The sequence below is a fragment of the Sceloporus occidentalis genome, unplaced genomic scaffold (assembly GCF_023333645.1).
Source record: "Sceloporus occidentalis isolate IW3139 unplaced genomic scaffold, rSceOcc1.0.p SCAF_3, whole genome shotgun sequence".
Lineage (NCBI taxonomy): Eukaryota > Metazoa > Chordata > Lepidosauria > Squamata > Phrynosomatidae > Sceloporus > Sceloporus occidentalis.
In genome coordinates this window covers 45,460,976-45,484,771 of record NW_028316983.1, presented here as the reverse complement: position 1 = coordinate 45,484,771, position 23,796 = coordinate 45,460,976, and the positions used below count along the sequence as shown (strand labels likewise).

At 42.5% G+C, this 23,796-nt stretch overlaps 1 protein-coding gene across 8 annotated transcripts in view; it reads right to left on the bottom strand.

Moving 5' to 3' along the window:
- NAV1 (neuron navigator 1) overlaps positions 1-23,796 on the bottom strand; it is a 391,844-nt gene that overhangs the window by 5,776 nt on the left and 362,272 nt on the right. For all 8 annotated transcript variants that reach the window (XM_089514299.1, XM_089514293.1, XM_089514297.1 and 5 more), the window contains 13 exons: positions 20,803-20,886; positions 18,604-18,715; positions 17,903-18,024; positions 11,676-11,872; positions 10,616-10,778; positions 9,835-10,009; positions 9,146-9,243; positions 8,884-8,979; positions 5,549-5,708; positions 4,332-4,567; positions 2,119-2,270; positions 1,074-1,145; positions 119-315 (listed from right to left, as the gene is read on the bottom strand). In XM_089514299.1, coding sequence (XP_089370425.1) covers positions 119-315; positions 1,074-1,145; positions 2,119-2,270; positions 4,332-4,567; positions 5,549-5,708; positions 8,884-8,979; positions 9,146-9,243; positions 9,835-10,009; positions 10,616-10,778; positions 11,676-11,872; positions 17,903-18,024; positions 18,604-18,715; positions 20,803-20,886 — 1,864 coding nt within the window. The remainder of the gene's footprint in view (positions 1-118; positions 316-1,073; positions 1,146-2,118; positions 2,271-4,331; positions 4,568-5,548; positions 5,709-8,883; positions 8,980-9,145; positions 9,244-9,834; positions 10,010-10,615; positions 10,779-11,675; positions 11,873-17,902; positions 18,025-18,603; positions 18,716-20,802; positions 20,887-23,796) is intronic.

The window sequence follows — 23,796 nt, the reverse complement described above, 5'->3', positions numbered from 1 at the left end:
TTTAGCTCTATCCAAGAGTAATTGTTGCTTTTTTAAAATTAGAGCTCTCCATTTCAGTTTCCAGAAGGACAAAGTTTACTCCCAGTGGCATCTCCAGCCAACATAACCCAAGCCTTACCAATGAGGAAATCAGAGGTGCTGTGCTTCTCCAGGAAGGTGTGCAAATGGTACCAAAGCTTAGGCACCCAGTCTAGTACACGTAATAACTCTTCTCGATTGGCATTGACATCACTATCAGACTCAAGCAGCTTCCGGCGCAGGTAGCGCACGAGGAAGCCATTTGCTGGCTCCACATTATTGGAGAATGTCAGCATCCTGGAAAGTAAGATAAGGGGTGAGCAATGAGAAAAGAAAGGTCATGACTCTCAAACAAACAAACTTCTTCCAGAGCTTTATCTAGACTGCAGCTAGGCAAACTGTGGCTTGCATGTGACCACAGCTGCTTTCTATGCTGCTGGTGGATGCTTCAGTGTTTGCAAGCTGGTGAGCTATTGGCTGAGGGTAAAGATCAAGATTACAGGGAGAGTGGGTGTTTGCCTCCTGCTTTCACAATTTCTGTGGGCAAGGGTGTATTTGTATGAGAGAGGGAGAGAGAGAATGAATGGGAGAAAATATGTGTGCATGAGTGAGTCCTGACCCATCCATCATCACTATTGAACATAAAGAGATTGTGCCATTATGTTGCCAAAAATACTATTTTATTTATTTTGAGAAAGAAGAAAAAAGTATTTATGATGCAGCTGGATTAATTTGATTCATTTTGGTTCTTGATTACACCTGCTATGTTGCTCCCTTCTGGTGTGATGCCCAACCAGCACCACCTCACTGAAGGGTTGCTCACCCACCAATGTGGTCCTTCATCTTGTTCTAGATCAAGGGAGAAGAACTGTACTCTCTTTCTGAACCCAAACCAGAATAGTTTATCACACACTCCTCCTCCTGGATGAAATCTTCATATAGCAAAATAACAGGTTTATGAACCTTGGGAGGTTTTGAATCTGCTAAGGAAGACGAGATATAAATATTCAGAATTAACCTGCTGTCTTGAGTGGTTTCACTCTGGATGTTCTTACCTGAAGCTGAGATGGAGACCATGATTTGGAGTCATCTTTACAGGCTGGTTGGTTGTCCCAATGATGTAAGGGCTGGTGGTGAAGATTAAAAACTGTTTATTTGCCATTTTTCATACCAGGATTATTAGCTAGAATTGCCTTCTTCAATGTGTGTCCTTCAAATGTGTTGGACTACAACCCACACTATACATGGACAACATGCCTAATGGCCCTAATGGCACAGTTAAGAAAGGGTGTCAGATATTGGCCTCATACCCATCTTAAGGTGCACAAAGACTAGCAAAGAACTTTCCCTTAATCAATCCCTCATTATAAATAATATGAAGCTTCTCCAAAGGAGAAAGAAAATACTGTCAGGGGAGAGATGTGGAGATTCCTTTAAGTATATGCCAAGAATTGGTGGAAGGAATTGTTCTACATTTAGGATTTCATGATACAGAAAATTTTCTTGAGCAAACCTTTTGCCCACAGAGGACGGATATAAGTTTTACTATAGAAAAGAAATAGAGAATAAAACTTGGCCTGTCCCTTGAATATCATCTGAAACTTTTTACTAGGCCAAAAGATTGATAGTAATGAGGAAACACCTCTCTGGACAAAATTCAACTGAACACACAGAAGAGTGATGGCCAACTTTTCCTGTCAGGCATGCCACGAGCTAGTGTGCAATGCATATACTCCACCCTCTTTGCCCCTCATTGCTTCTGGCTGCTTCTGGAGCACAGGCAGCAACACAATGATGAAAAAGCAACCCCACTAATGCTCCACAGTCTTGGACAAGAATACAGCTCCCTGTTATCTTGGCTATTGACATACGTCTGGGATGGGAAAATAAATGCTGAGAGACAATAATGATGCTGGCCTGTGGGCAATACTGAAGCCATGGTATACTAGATGGCCACCTCCTGGGAGCTGCACCACATGTAGGAACAAATGCAAATCAGAACTGCACTGCTGAAATCTATCATCTGTTCTAACCATAGAACATCTCTAGAAATATTATAAAGAGGGATCAATAAAATTCCAAGACATAGCAGTTTCTCACCATTTGTGGTACTTGCAGGTGAGTGCTCCATTAACAAGCTCACTGATAGAGCCAGGTTCACTGAGGTCATCAAGGAGAATGACCAATGGCACATCTATCCCTGTTTCTCGATCAATCTGGTTGGCCAGATTAGAGAGGTAAAGCTGTAGATCCTGGTAAAGAATAGTGCAAAAGGCAAATCATTGTGGTATCATGGAGAGAAAAAATACATTTACCCAGTCATTAAATTGATAAATGCAGGGATGTTAGGAAAGGTGCTCAGATAGTGGTGAATTTATTAGGTTGGGTACTGGATTTATGACTAAGAACTAATCAGGATTAGAACAACAAATAAGCAAAAGGCTGGAAAAGCAGAGTGCTGAAAATTAAGTAGTGAGTAGTGAAATCTTATATCCAATTACAGTGCGTCTGCGTCATATGCAGCTTTATGTAGCTTTCAGCATACGCTGAAAGCCGCACAGGGAGGAAGGGGCGGCGCATCCCATAGGGACAAATGGTGTGTGCACCCATAGCGTGCACGTCGCCGTGTACACAAGCCCCATTCATTTAAATGGGGGTCGAGCATAGGCATTTTTTCTTTTACGTGGGGGAGTCAAGAATGAATCCCCTGCGTAAACAAAGGGCTCACTCTAATTGAGAGTAACTTCTGAAATATCTAAAAGACACAGCTGGAAAGGTAAGGCTTCTAAGCATACATGAAGTTCCTAAACTGAAATTACAGGTTGAGTCTCCCTTATCCAAACTGTGAAATCCAAAATATTCTCAAAACTATTTTCCCCCCATGGGTGGCTGTATAAAATTACCTTCAGGCTATGTGTACAGTCTGCCCTCCCCATACATGGGAGATCCATTCCAGACCGCCCCGTGTATGGGGAAAAGAGCATATGCTCAAGCCCCATAGGAAATAATGGAGTGTGTGCTCACGGTGGCGCACGGGGAGTGCAGCACGAGTATGCGTCCCATTATTTCTGCCTGGGCTTGCCTTCCATGTGAACTCAAAGCTGCGGAAGGCAAGCCTGTCTATACGGAGGGCTGACTATATAAAGTAAAGTCGGCTTGTGTCCCAACTGGGGAAAAAGGTGGGATAAAAAAAAATGAAACAAATTAATTTAATGTCTAGATTTGGATCTCATCTTCAAGATACCGTATATACTCAACTATAAGTCGAGAAATTTATGCCCCAAAATGGACTTCAAAATCAAGGATCGACTTATGGAAGGGTCAATAGGTTACTACAGCTGATAAAGTTCATTAAAAAAAGTGCCCACCTTCCTCTGTAGCCAAGTAAACAGTCCCCATTTGAGTCCCGGTGCTGGCAGCCTCTCCTCTGCGAGTGTGTGTGTGTGTGTGTGAGTGAGATCCTTCAGTCTTCCCTCGCAGCTGGAGCTAACAAGCAGCTATTGAGGGAAGGCAGAGGGATGCAGAGAGAGGGAGCATGCCCAGGCTTGGCCCCCGTTTTGCAAACCATGGGTCTGGAAATGCTGGGGTTAAAGGCAAGCCTGGGATCCTCCTTTTTCCCCCTCCAAGCGATTGGTCTGGAAATGCTGGCGTTAAAGCCAAAGCTGGGGTCCTCCTTTTCTTTCCCTGCAAGCCACGGGTCTGGAAATGCTGGGATTAAAGGCAAGCCTGGGGTCCTCCTTTTTCCCCCTCCAAGCCATGGGTCTGGAAATGCTGGGGTTAAAGGCAAGGCTGGTGTCTTCTTTTTTTTTGTGCAAGCCTTGAGTCTGGAAATGCTGATACAAAGAGGTGTGTGTGTGTGTGTGTGGGTATGTATGCACCCAGACTTGTTTCCCCATGCTGATACTGTGACCCTTGAGAGAGGTTCAGAGAGGGAGATGTAGAGCGGGAAGTGGTGCTTTGTTTCCCCCTTTAGATCTTTTGTAACATGCCCTCGACTTATCCACGGGTCATATCAAAATCCATGATTTTGGCCTCAAAAACTGCCCTCGACTTATACATGAGGTCGACTTAAACATGAGTATATACAGTATCTCATTGTGTATATACATGCAAATACAGGTATTCCAAAATACAAAATATCTCTGGTCCCAAGGATTTTGGGTAAGGGAGACTCAACTTGTGCAGTGAAATTGATTTAGGACTACTGGTAATGTCTTTCAGCTAGTTTAGTTTGACTTAAGAGAGATTACACTCCTGACTATGCAGAAATGGGGGGGGGGGGGAATAGCCAGCCTCAGCCAAGAGTTTCACACCTTGCACGACTGCTGGTGCATGTTGAAAGTGTTGACAATACCATCAGTGACCTCGCGGCCTGAGCGTTCCACCAAATACTCAGCCAGACGATTGGTCAGATAGGTTTTGCCGGTTCCACTTGGCCCAGAAAGGATGAGGCGTCGGTGCTTGAGCAGAAGGCTTATGTAGTGCTGCATCATGGGCTTGGGGATAAGTGTCTCAAATACCAAGCTGTCCACACACTTTTCTTTCAAGCCTGTGCAAAAGAACATGTATGTTACAAGACATCCACCTTGAACATGCTAAGGACCTTTCATAATACCCCAGACCCCCTTTTCTATCACAACTGCCCCTTCTGAATCTTAGCAGGCTCCTTTCTTCTGCAATAGACTTCAACTTTTTAAGGTTTTGGAAATGATGTAAATTTCCTTCACTGCCACCATGCTGATACCTTCTTCTTCTATGGGAGAAACTTACTCCTATCTAGACAGCCTAACATTCTTTCTCTGGTCTTGGGGTCAGGCTCAGGGAAGTATGGTATGTTTGTTAGTAAACAAACAAGATGCCACATCATTGGTCTAAAGCTGATTTAGCGAAACAAATAGGATGCCACCCATGGTAAGATCTTGGTTTAATGAACTAAGCCAGTTTCCTAAATTTGCCTGTGACAGAGAATTGTGGTTTGTTTTAAACTGAAGCAGAAATTTGTACACAAAGAAAGAAGAGAAAGGGGGATAGGAAACAAGAAAGCCAAGCTGTAGCTTGTTTCCAAAGCTTCTAAAATAAAAGATTAAATAACCACTTGGAATGGATTTATATATGGAACTCTTATTTTAATCCAACGGCAAAATCAGAGAAAGAATGTTCACTTAGAATGATACAGAACTGTACTCAGCAGCTTCACTGTATCATCAATGCTGCTGAATGTGGCTGACTTCTCCAGTTGCTTTTTGCTCTTTTCTCCTTCTTCATCCTGGTTCTACCACACTGACAGCAGCTTGGAATTGTTCAGGATGGAAACAAAGGGAAAAGTAGAGGGGCCTCAGTACATCACCACTGTTAATTATTACAAAACACCCTTTGATAAAATTATCTGTGCCTGGAAAAACAGCTCTAGGGCACGCAATGCTCATAGGATCCATTTGAATGTCAGGGTTGAGCATCTGAACGTATACTTTCAGGATTAATGAGGACACTTGTTAACATAATGCAAACTTTTAAAAAGGTGCAGCAGTACCCTTCAATGTCACAGCAATGCTGGTCACACCCCGTCGACAAGGTGGCAGTTCTGGTGGCTCTGTATCCAAAACTCGCTTGATGTGGCTGATGCTGTAGCCATAGACAGATTCAATGCTGAGCCCCAGTGTGAGAGCAGGGTCCATCTTGGTGATATAGTCCTGGGTGAAAACGGGGAAAGACACAAGTCAGGGTTTAGTAGCAGACCTAACTTTAGATTGATTCAAATGTTTCACGGAAAAGTATTTGCACCTTGCCTTTATAGCCCACAGTTCTCAAGGTGACTTACAATGTAGTTTAAAAACAAAATAAAACTATGTATGTTAAAACAGAACAATAAAAGCCAACCCTGACACTAAATTAAAACAGCAATAGCCTGTTTTCTCACTTTTTTAAAAAAAATCATTTTTATTAATTTTTAAAAAGAAAACAACAACACACACACATACATTAATTCACAGCTACACATTCTTAATCATACACTTTCCATTCAAATTTCTTGATTTGCATTCCTTTTTCTTTCTTTTTCTTAACACATGCCTTTCTTTACTGCCTCAGTTCTGGTGTTTTCTTTGTTTCTTTCTATATGTGCAATCCTTTCAGTTTGTCTTACATTTCTATGTAGCATTGAGTATAATTTAACTGAGTTTCTATATACATATCTTACCTTTCAAATAAAGACCATTTTTATTAGCTATCCCTCTTCAAAAACACTTTATTCTCTTTTAAATTTTATAATAGCAATTTCTCTCCACTTTTTTGTGAAGTATTGTATTATTTTATCCCAGTCTTCTATTTAGTTACCTCTTGATTTTGTAGATTTTTGTTATCTTATCCATTTCTATTACTTCACACATCTTAATTTCCCATTCTTCTATTTCTGGTATTCTATTACTCTTGCAATGTTTTGCATATATCATCATATAGCAGTGGCAATCATATCAAATAAGATGTGACCATAAATTTGTCTCCAGGATCTTATTAATTTTTTATCTAATTTGGTTCCAAAATTTATTAAACTTTGGACATGTCCCCCAGATATGAAGCAATGTTCCCCTTTCATTCTCACACTTCCAACATTTCTTATTGCTATTTCTGTAGATTTTACTGATCTTATCTGATGTCAGATACCATCTAAAGAAAATTTTATAGTAATTTTCTTTCACATCCTGGCAACTTGTATTGTTTAATCTTTTTCTTCAAGTTTTCTCCCATTGATCCATGTCCAGGTTGTAGCTAATATTTTGCACCCATTTTGCCATGTTATTCTTTACTTGGTCGTCCCCTGTATACAGTTTCGACATATATTTACACAAACTTACAAAATAGCTCTTTTATCTGACAAAATCATATTAGCAAATTCCGAGTTCTCATTTCTAATTTCATATCTTGTTGAAACCTCTCTTTCAATTGACTATATTTAAACCAATTGTTAATTAACCCTTCTTTTTCAATTCTTCTAATGATTTTATTCCAAATGAATTGTTTGTCTAATTAATATAGCTTTACATGTGACGCAATGTTCGTTACTCCATAGGTCTGATCTATATACAGCCTGATATGGAGATGCCCAGATTGGAATTTTAAGACAGCTAATTTTTTTTCCACACCTCCAACAATGAGTTCCTAATGTAATGATTTTTAATGTAATGCTTTTCTTATTTTTAAAGAATGTCAGGGTAAGCAGAAGCTGAATGGCTGTTGGGAAGGAATTCCACCATGAAGCTCACCATGTAGGTGACCTTGAATCGCTCACCATGTCTTTTAGTACAACTAACCTCGCACAGTTGTTGAAAGGATAAAAGGAAAAACATGTAACTTACTGGGAGCGCTTTAAAGAAATGGTAGAATATAAATGTAACTAAAATCAATACATAGGACCAACAGGAAAACATAAAAGTGGAGGATGTTCCTGTTCAGTGATCCAGCCATTACAAAGGCACTTCATTCCATGATCCCCTATCAGACATTGAGCATCTTCTAGCCATGGCATCTATAGTACTCATTGCACTATCCGGAGATTTCCCGTTCCTTAAAAGCTCCACTAAATTTTTGTTTTCTTTTTCTGAAAACCTTGACTTTTTGCTAAGCCTACTAATTGTTCTCTCTTGTGAGTAGTAGGGCCAATTTGAATACATAAGGATCAGCACATGGACAGTAAGTTCTTAGTATAAATACTGTATCAAATAATATCGTAGTTTTTTTTTCCAGTCACAAATGACTTATGAACGACTCCTTGGATTGGTGAGATGAAAGGTGAATTGTGAGACCTGAATAGTAGGCAGCCAGCAATGGCTGGCTGATATATCCAGTGGATATTTTTCCACAATAAAGCAGATGAGACAGTATTGGGGAAACTATCTACCAGAAACTGTTGGCTCCAGAAGAGGGTGACCAAAATGATCAAAGGTCTGGAACCCATGCCCTATGAGAAGCAACTTAGGGAGCTGGGTACATTTAGCCTAGAGAAGGGAAGGTTAAGAAGTGTTATGTTAGCCCTGTTTAAATACCCGAAGGGATGTCATATCGAGGATAGAGCAAGCTTGTTTTCTGCAGCTCCAGAGAACAGGACCCAGAGCAATAGATTCAAATTACAGGAAAAGAAACTCCACCCCAACATTAGGAAGACCTTCTTGACAGTAAGAGCTGTTTAACAGTGGAACACACTCTTGGAGAATGGTGGAGTCCCCTTCTTCAGAGGTTTTTTAAAAGAGACTGGATGGCCATCAGTAGGCTTTTGATTGTGTATTCCTGCATGGCAGAGATTGGACTTGATGGCCCTATTGTCTCTTTCAACTCTATGATTTTATGAGCCCACATCACATCAACTAAAATGACCAAATGTCAGAGAGGAAGAGGGTCACAATCCAACAACATCTGCAGGGTTGTCTATTTTCCCACCCTGTGTTAAACCTCATGCAAGGAGGACAGTATAACCAGCAGCCATGTATTTGCACTGCTTACTGGTACTTGTTCCAGAATATTTCAGGAAAGATGTTTACTGCCATTATGCCCCTGCACAACTATTTGTCTTTGGTGCAGATGATATGTGCCTTTTCATTTCTTTCTCCACTGCTGACTAACTTATGACAACACATTTCAGAGGCAAAACATGCTCAAAAGTTCAGGCTTACAGGAATAGACAGTTTGCTTCCATTTGCAATAGCATTTATAACTTTCCAGCCTGCTCTCTATGTTCAGATAAAACATGGTAGGGGAAAGCAGGAAATGATAGAGGGATGACATCCTTGAACCTTAATCGTGCAACATCCCATATATTTCAAAAGGAAGTTTTGAAAATGTTTGTGTAGCAAAAAGTTGCCATTAGCATCTTACCTTGAACACCTGACAGACAGCTTCATCTAGCATTTTCCAATCCAATTTCCCACTCAGTTTACTACTGCCCAGATAAAACTCCTGCTGCTTCAGGTCCTGGAAGCCAAAAAGGAAATATAAACATATAGCTGGAACTGTAAACCTCTGCCCCCAGATTGTAATGGCAATTGGATTCTCTTGGTAAAGATCCCACACCATATGATGTGGCTGGGAGGCACTGCCCCCAGATAATGACCCTCCCCATCCTTTTAGTGGTGTTTACCCCTTTGATGATGTGCTGAGGTGGCATGCGCACTACAATTCGTAGTGTCACCTCATCCTTCTGGGTGCCAGCAGTGATGCCATCCATTGGTGACAGCTCTGAATGGAGAAAGACACAGTGTATAGTCTGGGCAAAAGCAGACAGCTGGGATGGTGTTTTCAGGAACCCTCATGTAGCTGACAAAAAAAAACTTCTTGTTCTCTCATCCTTCAGTCTCTGCCCTCATGCTTCCCCGCGGAGTCTAGGACAACTCCTTATATTTTGAAAATACACATTCATTTTCTCTTCTAGCATTAATTCACCTTTTTAAAAATCTTCAATACAACTCTTCTGTTGCTCTGGCCTTAATTTTTCCTTCCCTTACATGCACACTTGGCAAATTCTTTTTTAAATAATGTTAATAAAGTCGTAGGGCTGTGTACTTAAAGCAGAATTAGAATGTGTCAAAATACTACCAAAATCCTCTCTAAGGCTAGGTATGGCAAGATGCATTCTCTAACTCCAGTTCATCCAAACAAGATCCCAGTTCTCCATTTTGAATCCCTCCCCTGACCCACCCATCACACACAGAGAAGCTTACATAAACAAAGAAACAGAAATTTTGAGGCAGAAATTTTGAGGCAGAAATTACACTGTTATTAATTGTTTTGGATCTTTCATTTCTCTTTTTCCGCTCTTAATGTTTGTACCTGTATCAGTCAAGCTAGGACTGAAAGAGTGAGTAAGCTGGAGCCCTAGAGATCGTCTGGGGGAAGAGGTGGCAGTTGAGCTTAAGACGTGGCTGGGGATAGAGCTTGGCACAGAGGAGGGCCCAGGAGCCACCTTCAGCCGGTCATTCTCCGCTTTCAGCAGATCCACTTCCAGCTACAGGTAATGGAGAGGCAGAAAAGGGTTAGGATGAGACATCTAGTTGCAGCATGAGGGATTTACGAGCTGATTAATTCCAAGGATAATGCTTCAGAGCCATTCAGAAACAAACCAGATCCCAAAGTCCCTTTCTTACCAGAACAGCAAGTGGCTGGCAGGGCCCCAAATTTTAACTCACTGGCAATATTGTCAAACCATAAACAATGACCGTTAAACATCGGAGGAAAGAGCACACCCAGGCAAACTGTTGCTTAAATAAGACAGAGCCACTTTGAGCTCCAAAATCCACAGACTAAATCTTGCTCTCTCTTGAAAATGGCATTTCCTCAAAACACCCTTCCTCAATGTAAAGCTTTCCAGATGTGTTGGACTACAATTCCATCACCCCAAGATACCATGGCCAATGGGTGCACAAGCTCAACATTATGGGAGTGGTTGTACAATACACCTGGAGGACTCTGTGTTGAGAGAAAGATTGGTGCTGAATGATGTTACTTCATCAATAACAGACAATCCTTTCATTGGATAAGGCAATGTTGATGTGTTTTGGTGTAATCTGACCAGATGCTTTCACAGTGGCAGATATGCCTAGGGTATACCAACCTGCATGTTGTGCATAGTTTCACGCAGCTGGTCCAGTTGGTGAGCTGAGTTGAGGGCTTCAAGACGAATGTCGGTCAGTTTCATCTCCTTTTCCCACAGCTCTGAGCGCAGCTCTGAGACCTCCTTTTTCTCTGGCTCTTCCTCTTCATTGGTCTGGAAGAGCCTGTGCATGTGATGAGAATATTCAGAGAGAATCTGAGATAGGTGAACAAATGCCAGTGAATGCTAGAGGGGGCAGAGGCTGAGGATTCCTCTGGCAGATGAAGATGTCTGTGCCAGACTAAGGATCTTTGGGAATAAGCAACTGACACTCACTGCTGTGCTTTGCTGCTAGAGTCTGGAACTTCTGCAGTGCCCACAAGCATGGGACAGATGTTCTGCAAATTACTGCTACACTATTTAGTCTTTCCTGAATACAACCAGCCAGTGCAGAAAGCATTCTACATGGTGCTTTCTATACTCTGTTACATTTTACATTTCATGACATCCACTAGTATTACACCAAAGTAGAGGACCATAAAACACTGTTGGCTGGATCCAGACTGTTCATACCAAAAACAGAAGTGGTGAGATTTCCTGGAGGCTCCCTTCTGCAGGAAGGGGTCAAAAGAAAAATATTCTCACTGATTTACACTAATCCCACACCCACCACACACTACATCTCAAGCAATTCCACAGGATCTCCCTCCACAGTGGATTTTCAGGGAGCTGGGGGGGATGGTGAAATAAGTGGATACTTGTCAAAACAAAACAAAACCTCCCTACCTCTCCCACTTAAAATGGGATTAGTAAATCTACACAAGCAATAAGACTGGATGCAACTCAACATGATTAATTGAGAAAATCTAATTGCTCATCTCATAAATATAGGAATTTAAGACTCCCAAATACAGCAGTGATCCATTCAAATCCATCTAGCTGCAGCATACTGTACCATTCTGGTCCTGGTGATGGATCAGACAGGCAGGATAGGTAGGGTGGTTCATAGCAGGTAAAGGTGCTCCAACTGCCAAACTACTCTTGGACTTTCAATCCCCAGACGGCATATAGCTAGACTTACTCAGTGGTATCAATCCCCACAGAAGATGAGTTGGAAGATTTGATGGAGGGTGAGGCTGTCTCTGTGGATCCATGTTGCAGCTTGGGAGAAGATGGTGCTGAAGAGTCTGGGGTGGCAATTTCTTCTATGTCAGAATAGGAAGAGGCAGATTTGGGGCCCTTCTTGATGCTGAAAGCCTTGTTGAAAGAACTTCTTAACTGAATGGGAAAACGGAGATGCAGAAGAAGTTGGGAAAGCCCCCCCAGGACTCACTTTTGGAAAGCAGAGGATGCTGCATGGTATGAGCAGATGACAGAGGCAACTTATGCCTATATTACACTATATCATAATGCAATTTCTCGACACTGTGCTTTCTACTGTTTCACTTTTCAGGACATCCAGTATCCTAGATTCATTTGTATTTTATTTCTTTTATTTATTTCTTTTATATGCTGCCTTTCTCCCCAAAGAGACCCAAGGTGGCTCTTTTGATCGGCTTCTCACCCTAGTTCAAAAACCAAGTATCACCATCACCTCAGACAACACACATTTCTTAACACTCTCCCAACACCCCTTGACAGAGTGTGAATGCAGGATCATCACTTTGGTTTAATTAATCTTTGGTTCCATCATTACAACCTTTAACACCAATTAGAGTCTCTTCTCCATCCATTAAACATGCATTGACAGACTTTAGTTTTTAGTCGTCATTAAACACCATGAATACAAGCATCATAAAAGGGCCCAATTTTAAGAGAGATATAATTACTTTAAAACACATCTTAATTATACTCCCCAAGCAACTAAGCAGTAAATTCTAGAATGCTGAGCATGAGGAGCCAGTAGCAATACTGGTTTCTTTCAAGCATGCCAATTTCCACAGCTTCATATCTCAGAGTCCAAGGAGTAAGAGCACCTCTACTCCTCCATGGAATGTATCAAGTCCAGTCTGCTCCTGGCCAGGAAGCTGAAATGGTTGCAAATGTTCTTACTCCACAATGAAAAGTATCAGTCTGCTCTCATGATCTTTAACCATAAACCATAAAACTGTACCCATGAGAGAATTTACACTTATAAATAATGCTTACATGGAAGCAACTAAGGAACATAAGAAGCCCAAGGCATGATCTGTGGCTCCTAAGGGATTATCTGTTGCAGGTTGGTAAAGAAACAGACATGAACCAGACTCTTTTTTTAAATTTCAGTGGGAAAGCAAGCATCTGACCTATCCTATCTACTGCAGAAACAACAAGGGCAATTTAGCATGCAGAAACTAGGCTTGTTTAAACATTCATAACAGTTCATAGCCATAAGCATGTTCACAGTCACTAGCTGGGACCATGCATTTAAGTGCTGCTACTTCATGCAATGTGTAGAAGCTACCAAAAAAAAAAAAAAAAAATCCTTCCACTGTCAGAGTGTGCTATGTTTCTTGCATCTTTCTAAAGACAGGGAAATGCTGGTTGACCTTATACAAGCAGCAACTTTATACATGCATACATATAATCAGTAATATTTCATATTAATGCATAGTATGTGTGCACACATGCACACATGTATGTATGGCATTATTTGTCAGTAATGCAATCTAATACCATCACCCCAGAAAGCAAATCTGGAGTTTTAGCAACATTAAAATAATTTAATGTTCGCTACTTTTTTCTTTCCCCAGAGCTGTAGCCCTGACACTGAAGAGTACCAGAACACCATAAATAAACTTCTATACAGGACATAAGGGAAAAGGGAAAGAGCACCCTGAGTCCATCCTGTCACATTTACAGTTTGCATTCATTTCATCACAGCTACAGATATCAAGGCTGGATTGTGACATATAACTAGATTTATTGTTATGATGGGTGGAGTAATCTCAAATCCCACTCTTGAATCTACTCATTATCATGGCATGATGTTCCCAGTATTTTCTAACACATTGGCATTTATAGAGCAGTGGCACAGAAAAAAGGTGCAGGGTACAAACAGGCCCTTGTGTTACAAGTTCACCCAGTTATAAGAGCCCTTTGAGGCCTGTATATTTAAAAATTGTTTGTGGTCCAATCAGACTTCATGGCCAATCCATACATCAAGAGTCTCCTGTTTCTCACAAAATTTGGTACAAGCCTGCTAAATAAGACTGATAGGCTACTCTCCTTGCCTCAAAAACATGTAGCCTCTTTTAGTTTTTAATAGAAACTATGCATAATGCCAATGAGCCATGATCCACGTATCTCATTCATCTCACATTCAAAGCTTAGGCTGCTGAGAGATTCCATTCCTCATATGTAATGGCTCATTCAGTATTACAAAACAAAACAAAACAAGCCACAATCAAATCCAACATGACTATATGCTTTGCTCTTGAAGGGAATAATTAATGTGCAATTCCAACCATGTTCAAGCAGAGCATGCAACATGCACGCGCACACACACTCACACAGGCACAAAGCAAGCATCAATCCACATATGTATCAAGGCAGTAGCAGGGAGAATAGCCACTGTAATGGACAAAGGTGCTATTGGAATGGGGAAGATTTGTTTGCTATCCTCTCCACAAATCAGTCTGGGAGTACACAAGTGGCCAAGGGACTGGAGCTGTGTCTGCTTGAACCTCTGCTACCACCTCACTTGGCTTCAAATGGTATTTGAAGACAACAATGGGCCCATACAGACAGGCCAAAATAAAGCTGCTTCTAGACACTTTGGAGATATGCTGTTTTAATGATGCATGCATCCAAAGAGGCTGGAAGCTGTGCCAAAGCTATGCTGCATTCCTTAGGGCTGGAGTGTGGCTTTGGCAGGGCTTTCGGCCTCTTAGGATGCATGCATCATTAAAACAGCATATCTCCAAAGTGTCTCGAAGCAGCTTTATTTTGGCCTGTCTGTATGGGGCCAATGTTTCCCATAATGATAAAACCGTACTGAGAAGAAAGATGAGTTGGGTACTACAGATTGGAAATCTGGCTCCTAACAACCTCAGTAATGATTTGGAATTTATTCTCCTGCTTCATTGCCTGATTTTCTGCATGCTCCCTGTTTCCTTTCTTCTGACAAATATCTGTAACTAACCCATAAGACTATCTGCTATACCAGGGCTGGAAATGACATATCCCTATAGATATTGGTAGACTACAACTCCTAGCATTCTGCACCTTAGGTTGCTGGGACATGCAGTCCACCAACTTCTGGTCTACAGCATCAATTTCACCACACTGCTAAACACAAGGAAGTCTGCAAGGATACAATACTCTTCTCCTATGCCCATGATGGAGAACCTATGGCATGTGTGCCAGACTTGGCACATGACACCATTTCCCCCAGCATGTGGTGGAGGGAGGAGGAGGAAGAGGTGCATGCCTGTTCCTCCTTCCTGATCCTCCCCGGCCTCCAGTTGCCTCTCAGCTGAAGGCCAGGGACAACGTGGGGGGGGGGGGGGAGGAAGAGGCACACGCCTATTCCTCTTCTTCATCCCTTGTCCCCCGGGCCTTCAGCTGTCTCTGGAGAGGCAGCTGAAGGCCTGGGAGGGCAGGGGAAAGAAGTCCCATCCTGGAACTCCCACTCCTGGAGGGCAGAAGTCCTGCCCCTAGCACTGAGTAACACTTGGTGCCGGAAGACCTTTCAGTTCAGGCACCCGGCCCCTAAAAGGTTCGCCATCACTGTCCTATGCAAACCACTAGAGACCAGTTATGAGATCTGGAGGCACACTTTCTTTTTTTATATTGTTTAGTAAGCATATATAAATGTCATGTATACATCTGTTTTCATCTCTTTTATTTTACTATCCCTTATATATTGTAATTTTACATGGAAGTAAATATGAGACATTTGCATGCAGTTATTGTGTAATCCCAGCTTGGCCATGAAAACCTACTGGGTAACCTTGGCCAAGTCACACTTTTCCAGTCTCAGAGGATGACACTAGGAAAACTCATCTGAAGAAACTTGCCAAGAAAACCCTGTGATAGGGTTGCCCTAAGTCAGAAATGACTTGAAGGTGCATAACACATCAGACATATTATGTACTGTAATTAATGTTCTGTGATCAGTAATAAATATGTTTTTGTCTTTTTCTAATAAACTTGAAAAAGTATTTAGAAATATTTTCTGGCTAAGATAAATTTGGCTACTTTAAAAATAAAATCCACCACCCCACTCTTGTTTTAAAAAGTTGTTTTACTCTCTTTTGCATTGAGTTCAAATGGCATTTGTGAGGATCTGGGTTTCCCTTTATTCCAGCTTTTTAGTATGTTGAAAGCTGTGACAACAATGAAGTATTACTGTTGATTCTAAAGGTATTTCTGATCTTATTGACATCAGTGCTGAATATGACTCTAAGTATGAAGACCTTTTAGTACTGGTACCTGCCAGTTTTTCATTCATGACTTTGGCCTGGTAGATATGAGATAAAGTAATGCTTCACTAAATCTCATTACTTGGGCCATTAAAAAAAAACAACAACTAATGTTAGAGAATCAAGAGTCCTACACAATGTTTAAATTTGTTCTTGGTTTAAAAGACATAGCCAGAGTGCTAGGGTAGATCAGTTTATTTATTTAAAGGCTTTAATATTCCACCCTTTAACAGATTTCCCAAGGGCAGTTTACAAAAAATATCCAGACAGATGATCTATGCAACAAAATCGTTCCCTTAATGGAAGCCAAGAGAAACTGTCCAGTTTGCAAATCTGTATCTATACTTTTATCTGCATCTACATCTGTCTGTCTAATCTAATTTTACCATTCCCCAGCAACGAAAAAGAAGAAACAAACACATTTATCAATATAGGGAGTGGAGTTTACAAAAAACATTGTATTTGTGATAGTCACTTGTGACAGAAGAAGGACATTACATTCTAATTATTAAACTACCTCTTAGTGGTTACCCTCCCCAATACATAAATTCTCTGAGGTCTTTTTTCTGTTGACTTTCCAGACTTTAAGCAGACAGGTTGGGAACACTGGAGTGAATTCAAAGCCATGTTAAGGAACAGATGTGAATCTTTCCCCCAGCACCAGTGCAGTGGCCCCTTGCTGTGTGGCTTGGCAGTGCAGGTGTAAGAGTGAATGGGATGGTTAGTTTCACAAGTGCTGTGTAGTCCCAAGACAATGGGGTGACCAGTCAGGAATAAAACACAAGGTGAAGGCAGCGGTGAGGTGGGGGAGGAGGGAAGTTTGACGCTTACCTCATACACCTGGAAAAAAGGGGTTGGGGTCAGCATTGAAGGAAGAGGAGGGGAAAAAAACACAGCAAGACTTAATCATGCGTTCAGCTCAGATCCCTGCCTGTCAGAAGGTGGGGTGCTTGGGACAGCCCACAGAATCCAGAACAGTCTTCTGTACCAGCTTTCCTAAGGGGATCATACACTTACTGAGCTGAGAAGTAGCTATGAATGCCCTCTCACCCCCCCCCCCCCCTTTGGCTTTATGGGGAAAGGCAAGACTGCACAGTGGGCATAGAAGAAAACAAGGAGCACATCAGCAGCACAAGTAAGACCTTGCCATGCAAAAAGGTTCTGACGCAATCATTATTTTAAGAGTCAAGTCCTTTATTGTATCTCAAATGTGTCTCAAAATATTCCCAGTATGTTTCAGGTCAGCTCACTCTTTTCATTTTTAAGGTAACCTTAAAACCTGAAACCATTTCTTGCCTCATTCCTGATCCAAAATAACTTGAAGTGAAAGCAAAACATTACAAAATGCTTAAAGGTTACCTAGCAGTGAGGAAGCTGATAAAACAAAGGTCACTGAACGTGAAGCATTCTAGGAACATTAAGTATATGTAGAATTATTACAATAAAACATGACTTTAAAAACAAAACAATGATAGCGTCACTGTTAGGTTAGCACCCCTGTCCACCTGTTGGGCCAGTGCATCCACACCACAACTCATGATTCAGACTAGCATATCTAGTGAACATCACTTAATAATAGATCCAGCTTGGGAGTCAAAACACATTTTCATTTATATTCCAGAGCAAAAGAGAAGTAAAGTAGAATCATAGAGCTGGAAGAGACCACAAGGGCCATCCAGTCCAACCCCCTGCCATGCAGGAACTCTCAGTCAAAGCATACCTGACAGATGGCCATTCAGCAATTTCTTAGCAAGGATGTCTGCTCTGTGTAATCGCTAATATTTCCACAGGCTAGTAGCCATGACATCTCATTTGCCTCAGTAGTAGCTCAGTACAGAGAACAGGTTTTCATTCCCATGTACAGCCAACTTATATCCCCTGCCTTCTCTCCTCCTTAACTTACCCAGCTTTTCTTTTTCTTCTTCTTGGCATCTGCATCCTTGCCACTGCCAATGCTGGAATGGCTGGTGATGCTGTTTAGGCTAGATATGCTGTCTGAGGAGTTTTGCCTCTTGATCCGCAGCTCTGAATATACAGCAAAGCAAGGACACACTCACAGTCTACAGAGGATTATTATTGCAGGCACCCAGGTGATCAGCTACTGCTTTTTAGCCTCAGCACCAAACCCAACTAGCAGAAAAAAACTATTTTCTCTGTGCTTTCTTCCTGGTTATTTAGTATAAACAGAGAAAAAAAGCTAGAACTCTGCCTGGAGAAAAAAAACTGGTCTTCTAAAAAGCATAAAGTCAAGAGGGACATAGGGAAGAAGAAAATAGTAGAGAAGAGGCATATTCAGTTCACTTCTTGGTTCAGAGAAAAGCCTCTCCTAGACATAAATTAGCCCAGAAGGGATAAAAACATGGTAAAACTGCCCCCCTTGGAATCTTCCCTCTCCCTGTATCCTCCTCAGTCCTTTACTCATTACCACAAAAAATTACAAAATGAGGCTGTGAATTAAGCAAAGAAGCCCTATGAGGTCTTGTTGAGAGGTATGTAGGTCCCAGACCTTGATAGTTAAGGACCAACATTGCCCTAACAGAAATCAGGTATTCAAGCAGAGCAGATGTAGATCCACAAGGACACTGCATAGAAGGCTATGCTCACCTTTGGGTGTGATGTCAGTCCCATTTAGAGCTCCCTGGATAACAGCCTGGGCTTCTGAGTTCTTTTTCTTTAAGAAATCAATAGTTTCCCTCAAGTCCAGCAGCTCGGTGTCCTGAAAGAAGATGCACAATTGATGAATTCTTTGGGCAATTTTAGTTTAGTCATTGGAAAAAATTAGCTGGGGAAATGGTGAGGGTGGATGATAAGAGTATGCAGCTAGAGCAAGTCCAGCATTGTCAGCTAATGGAGCCCCAAGAAAGCAGTGCTAGCCTCCATGTTCATTTCCCTATAGGAGGCCAAACTAGCACTAACCCAAGGAATTGTGGGATAAGTAAAGTGCAGCTAGTACTTATAGAGCATGGACAGGACTGGCGATTCTGTTGAGGCTTTGGTCTCACTAGGGTTTGGCCATTGACGAAATCGCTCCTAAGCACCCAATCCAGTGCTGTGGAGCCCATAATACACCTTGGTTTACAGAAGACCTATGGGCAGTGAAACAGGCTAGATGAAAGCTAGAGGGCAGGTGGCATAGGTCATAGAGTGAATACAACCGAAAATTGACAAAGACTTTTTGTTGTGCCTATTAAACAGCAATGATGGTGACTAAATAACTTTATTCTTTCTCTGTTCCACCATCCAAAAGAGCTTTTCCAAGTGGCGAAGAGCCTATTGGGGTGAGATTCAGAGAGGCCAGGATTAGAACCAATGGTTGCCTTCTGAGCTAAATTTGCCAGGCACTTTGTGCAGAAAGTCATTCATATTCATTCAGAATTTGATGCCACTGTTATTGCAGAATCTCTTTGGATCAGTTTTAGTTGTTGCAGCCTGATGTGGAGAAGATGCTTGATTTGGTCTGTCCCACCATGTGTTGTATTGATTCTTAAGATCTTGGCTCTTAAGATCTAGCAAACATGGATCGATTAGGTAAGTCCAAAGGGTGCTAAATGCTTCACAATGTCAGAAAGAAGTGCCTGCTACATTGAAAGAGACTGTAATGCACCTACTCTGGAAGAAGACCTCCCTGGAGCCAGAAATATGTGAAAACCACCACCTTCTCATTAATACCTCATATTTGGGCAAGGTGCTTGAACATGTGGCTAGGGAGAGTGCTATCAAATTGATCCTCCTGGATCTCTTAGTGGCTTTTGGTAACATTGTTCATGGTATTTTATTGGATCAACTCTGGCAGATGGGAGTAGAAGATGCTGTTCTACAGTGGTTCTGCTCCTATCTGCAAGGTTAGTTCCAGAGAAGCGTTGGAACTGCTCAGCACCATGGTGATTGTGCTATGGTGTACCACAAGGCTCAATCTTGTTTTTCATGCTGTTCAACATCTATATGAGGCTACTAGGAAGGGTCACTGGAGGTTTAGGGGTTGGTATGTTGATGACACTCAGTTCCACATCTTGTCATCTGAATGGAATGGGGCTGTTGAGGTGCTACAAGTTCCAGAATTTTCATCCAGCAATGCCACTAAACCAGTGCTTGCTGGAACTCTGCTACCAAAACCAGATATACTTGTCAAGAGCCAAGGATAAGAAAGAAACCAAAGAATCATTTTTTTCAACTGTCTATTTATGGGTCAGCCTAAGCCCACAGGAAAGCCATGCTATGTTTTCCATTAACAATCTTCAGTATGATCAGACCTGAATGTTTAAGAAAGAAGGCTTTTTAATACTTCTCTGGCTGTACTTGCTGGTCTTAGGATAAACCTACTTGTATTTCAACTTATAATCCTTCCCATTATAGAGACAAACAAGTCATGAGGAGATGTAATTGTTTTGTGCAAAAGACAAATGAACAAAGCAGAAGGTTCTGTGATCAGGCAACAAAAGATTTCCCTTTCCAAAACTAGGTGTATGGAAAGTCTTGCTTTCAACTGAGCTACTAGTATAAATGTCACTCAAATATCATTTGCAAAGGCAAACCCTCTCTAAACAAATATTTCCCAGAAAATCCCATAAGCGTTAGCATACGTGGGAAAGGCATGCAGCAACAACAATGTATGAATGTATGATGAATAATCATTACTTTCCCTACTCCTTTTCTCTATGTCCAGAGCCCTAGGACAGAGGTCAGTAACTGCACCTTTATCAGAGACTCCACTCAACCCTGAGTAGTGTGACCTTGAAGGGGAAGAAACAGAAGGCAAAGAGAGAAGAGACCTTATGTAAGCTGAGATCTTCTCACAGAGCTTACCTTCTCTTCTGCAGTATCTGCAAGCTGTCGGAGGCGAGATGTCATGTTCACCAGGCTCTGTTCAAAAGCAGCTACTAAGTTAGCCTGGGGTAAAAAAAGAGGAGATGATCAAACATCAGTAAGAAAGAGTATCGCACAAAGAAACATATGATGTTTGAGGAGAACAAGGTTCAGCAGGACAAGTTGTGATAAGGACAGGTTGCTTACCTGTAACTGTAGTTCGAGTGGTCACCTGCAAATCCACACAAATGTGTTATTCTGTGCCTGCGCAGCAATTTCAGATCCTTCTGGAATCGCTAGGGAAGACTTTTTGGCAGTAGCTCCACCCACCCTCTATATAGGGTTGGTGTCTTCCCACCCTTCTTCAGTTCAAAAAGTCAGCCGAAAGAGCAGACCTAGGAAGAAAGCGCAGGACACGAGAGAGGGGAGGATGGGCGGGATTTGTGTAGATTTGCAGATGACCACTCGAAGAACTACAGTTACAGGTAAGCAACCTGTCCTTCCTCTTCATGGTCTCTGCAAAGCACACAAATGGGTTAGACTGACAAGCTGATAAATCCCAGGAGGAGGGAGTATCCTGGCAATAAAAAGATTTTAACCAGGAAAGACAGTGTGAGTGTCAATTATTAACAGCATCAACTAACCTCAATGAATGCCGGAAAGGAGAACAGCTCTGCCAAAGGCTGCTTCACAACGGTGTCTGGTGTCAAGCTTGTAGTGCTTGATAAAGGTCAAAGGTTGTGACCAAACCACAGCCTTGCAAATGTCCTCCAATGAGATTTCAGACAGGAAGGCAGAGGATGTAGCTACTGCCCTGGTGGGATGAGCTCGAATTCAAGCAAGGGGAGTCTTCCCAAACAGTTCATAGGAAAGATGGATAGTGGAGGTCACCCATTTAGAAAAACGTTGTGGTATGACCAGGAGCTCGTGTTTGGGATTTGAACAGCAGACAAAGAGTCTGGGAGTACGCCAAGAGGACGAAGTCCTGTCGAAGTAGTAGGCCAGAGCCCGCCTGACATCAAGGGAATGGAGTCAACGCTAGGTGTCAGTGGTCAGGTTCAGGGCCAGCGTTGGGAGAATAATGTCTTGATTGAGATGAAAGATAGAAACTATCTTAGACAGGAAAGAAATATCCGGTTGAAGGACGACCTTGTCTTTGAAGAATTTCAAATAAGGAGAGTTGGCGTAGCTTGGTGTGCTCAGGTCAGGGCGACCAAAAATGCCATCTTCCAGGTGAGGAGCCTGAGGTCACAGGAAGCAAGGGGTTCAAAAGGAGAGACAGATAAAATATAATAATAAAATAAATTAAAAAAAGATAGGGCTGCCAAGACAAGCTGGAGATCCCAAGCTGGGGCTGGAGCCATGGAAGGCGGTCTCAAGTTGGCGAGGCCTTTGAAAAACTTTTTTTACCAGAGGGTTGACAAAGAAGGACGGGAGGCCCAAAAACTGGTAGTGGGCACAAATGGCGATGAGGTAGCATCTCAGGGAAGAGATGGAGAGGCCAGAGTCTGACAGAGAATTGAGGAATTCCAGAACAATAGGAATAGCAACTTCCTTGGGAGAAAGTCCTTTCTTGGTTAAGAAAGCCAAAAATTTAGCCCATTTGAGAGCGTAAGAATGCTGAGTGGAAGGCTTGTGAGAAGCCAAAATGACCTTCTGGACTGGGACCGGTCGGTCAGGGCAGAATCCTCCATGCCACAAGACGGAGCATCTTGACGTCAGGGTGCCAAACTCGACCGTTATGGAGGGTCAGGAGGTCGGGATGGAGAGGCAGGGGTTGGAACCGGTTGTTGGAGAGGTGAAGAAGAGCGAGCCATGGTTGCCTTGGCCACCAAGAGGTGATGAAGATGGCATCTGAGCAGTCCATCTGGAGTCCATCCGGAGTTGGGCTATCACCCAGCGGAAAGGGAGGAAAAGCGTAGAACCTTTTGCTGGACCAGCGGAAGAGGAAGGCGCCGCCTTGGGACCGAATGGACAGGATCCTGGAGCAGAACTGGCTGCATTGGAAGTTGAGGTGGGAGGCAAAAAGGTCAACATCCAGTGTTCCTCACAGTGAAAAAAGGTGGTGGACAATGTGAGGGTTGAACTGCCATTCATGACAAGAGCCTGGAGCTCTGCTCAGCTTGTCTGCAAGCTCGTTCTCTTCCAGGAAGATGGATGGCTTGCAGGGTGATGTTTTTGGGAATGCACCAACTCTAGATCTTCAACGTGAAGTCGAGAAATGTGGTAGATCTGGTGCCACCCTATTTGTTGATGTAATACATCACTGTTGTGTTGTCGGTGAGGAGGAGGACCACCTGGTTCCGAAGCACAGGTTCGAAGGACTTCAACGCCTTCTATACCGCCAGCATTTCCAGCGCAGTGATGTGGAGTTGGCGCTCTTTGGGTGACCACCTTCCGTGGACAGAGAGGTCGTTGCAGTGGGTTCCCCAGAGGGGGTGATTCTATAGAAGTTATCCAACTTCTTGGAGGAAGGTTATGAAGACAAGGAAGCCCAAGAACGCTTCACAATGTTGGTTATGGATGGGAGGAACAGGATGGAAGTTGGAGTGGGAAGCTTACCACATACTCTCTCATCGATGGGGTCAAGCGCCTCCAAGTCCATATGGAGGACCTCGATGTGTAGGGCTTTACTCATTCAGACCACTTGTTTGGTGAAGGAGAAAATGAGGGAGGGAGCCTCCAGGACTGAGAGAGCCTGAGACTGATGAATTCGATTGAAGTCCAATTCAGAATAGTCAGTGGACTCTGATGAGGCCGAGGGAGTCTTTGGACATGGGAGGACTCTCGGTACCGAGAAAGATGATGGCAAAAATCAAGCCAGAGCGGTGTGAAAGGCCGACGAAGGGAGACGTGGTCGGAATGGAATCGCCGAGACCGAAGTTGCTGCGGAGGGTAGCCAGAGTTCAGTGATTTGGAGAGGTGGTTGGAAATTACCATCACTGACTTCCGAGGGATCAAGGGGCAAGAAAAATGTGCCCAAAGCCTCATCGA